This window comes from Diaphorina citri, unplaced genomic scaffold (genome assembly GCF_000475195.1).
Source record: "Diaphorina citri unplaced genomic scaffold, Diaci psyllid genome assembly version 1.1 scaffold1941, whole genome shotgun sequence".
NCBI lineage: Eukaryota > Metazoa > Arthropoda > Insecta > Hemiptera > Psyllidae > Diaphorina > Diaphorina citri.
The window spans coordinates 21,964-23,789 of NW_007379367.1; the positions used below are offsets into that span (position 1 = coordinate 21,964).

Genomic DNA, 1,826 nt, shown 5'->3' on the forward strand with positions numbered 1-1,826 from the left:
AGAGGGGGATTATCCAGCACTACCAACTAAGCTAACTAGGCTGGCTTGGCTGCATGTTTTGTATTGTAGACTACAGGTTGAATAGACAATTTTGTATGAATGCCTGGAAACTAATTCGAGTATGCAATGTGCCATACAATAAAGATAACACGAAAATCAACCCTGAAATAACTGTACCTAGTAGGTAGGTAGGTAACAACAGAAAGTAACAAGCTGGGTCCGTCCCTCCGGGAATTTTTTAGCCCGTAGTTTATTCGATCGTGGTTAAAAAAAATCCTTGTCTCGTTCTCTTCTTCTTTCAGCAAGGAGCCCGCGTGTTCGCCAAGATGCCGAACTACCAGGGTGGCTACTCCCAGATAGTGACTACCAAGGGTAACGAAACGTTCAACCTACCAGAGAATTTCACACACGAGGAGGGTGCAGTCAGCTATTATCCATTCGTTGTGGCACACAAGGCATTGATTCACAGGTAAAGCCAAAGGGAACGGTGAGTCAGCCTAGTTAGCTTGGAGGGTAACCTTGTAAGCGCTAGTTCGCGGGTTCGATTCCCTCTCAGGCTGAGAACTTTATCCTAAACAGAGAAGGTTCGTTAAGAAAAGTTGCGAGTGGCTAATATCTGGATGGGTGACCATGTGAGTTGTTGTTGTAGCAGCGGTTTCAGCCGTAGCCAAAATGGTGTTATTGCAGTATAAAATAAAATCGAAGTGCCTGTCAAGATCTAAAGATCTATTTTTTCTACCATACATCGGGGTGATGGTCTTTAGCCTTGTTTAATTGGCTCTTCCAGTCTTCCTGAGCCGCATTCAACGAACCCTAATCATCTCGCGTGCTGCTGGCTTTCCAAGCACCACACTCAGTCTGGGTGCCTACGAGGTTAATTTGAGTAGGCAGGTAACTTGTCGCCGAAAACATACTCGTATGTAGCTAATAACTAAATACTCATCTCTTTAACCCTTTCATGTTCCCAGGGCCCAGATCAGCCGGGGCAAGAGTATCTTCATCATCGGAGGTAACAGGGATGTGGGGGCGGCCGCTATTCAGATTGCCAAGGCCTATGGCATGTACCCTATTGTGGCCTCGGCTGGTACAGAGGCCGGAATGAAATTTATGAAGGACCGAGGGGCCGATCATGTATTAGATCATAGGTGAGTATCACCCGGACCACCCTGTATTATTATTATTATTATTATTATTATTAATACAGAGCACGGATTTCTGTATGTGTGTTCCACATGTTGTTCATCAAGAGAAAGCCTAGGCACTATAGGTACAGACCTACATGAAAGTCAAAATTCAGTGCACAATATTGTACGAGGGCCGTGGACCCATTTATGTTTTCCCTTGTTTGTTTGTTTGTTTGTTTATTTGTTTGTTTATTTTATTTACCTATTTATTTATTTATTTTTCACTTTTCCTCTTTTGAAGCTGAGGTCCGCGCGAAAGAATTACGAAGGCACCTTTTCATTTTATCCTAGAAAATCCTAGAATACCAGATACAAGTTTTTTTTTACGTTTAAGACTGAATAATAAAAAGTTGCATTTCTTCACAACTATACCTATACTAATTTTAATCTATTTTCCTTACCACGCCCTTCGGCACTGCGTTAGTTTGATGTTTCATTTTCCTGGCCTATTCTTTTCCAGACTATTTCTTACAATTTACAATTGCCTAGTAGGTTAGGTAGTTACCTACAATGAAAAAATAACCATAAAAGAAAACATAAATAATTAATTTACAAGGACATTTTTCCCTTTTCTTTCTCTTCTCTTTTTCTTTATTGCTTTATTTCCTACTACCTATACTCATACTTATGGTTTATTTTTCC

General features: G+C 40.9%; 1 protein-coding gene across 1 annotated transcript; it reads left to right on the forward strand.

The window, feature by feature from the left end:
- The first annotated feature begins 293 nt into the window (after window positions 1–293).
- Window positions 294–1,154, forward strand: LOC103517733 (quinone oxidoreductase-like). The gene is made up of 2 exons (XM_008482777.2): window positions 294–469; window positions 969–1,154. Exons 1-2 carry the CDS (start codon window positions 327–329, stop codon window positions 1,147–1,149), a joined length of 324 nt encoding a protein of 107 aa, XP_008480999.1. The 5' UTR covers window positions 294–326; the 3' UTR covers window positions 1,150–1,154.
- The last annotated feature ends 672 nt before the right edge of the window (window positions 1,155–1,826 follow it).

What these genes read in the sequence shown, in the direction of transcription:
- LOC103517733 (XM_008482777.2), top strand. Translation starts at nt 327, where the DNA reads ATGCCGAACTACCAGGGTGGCTACTCCCAGATAGTGACTACCAAGGGT. An exon ending in CACAAGGCATTGATTCACAG is followed by an intron (nt 470 to 968) that starts GTAAAGCCAAAG and finishes TCATGTTCCCAG; the next exon opens with GGCCCAGATCAGCCGGGGCA.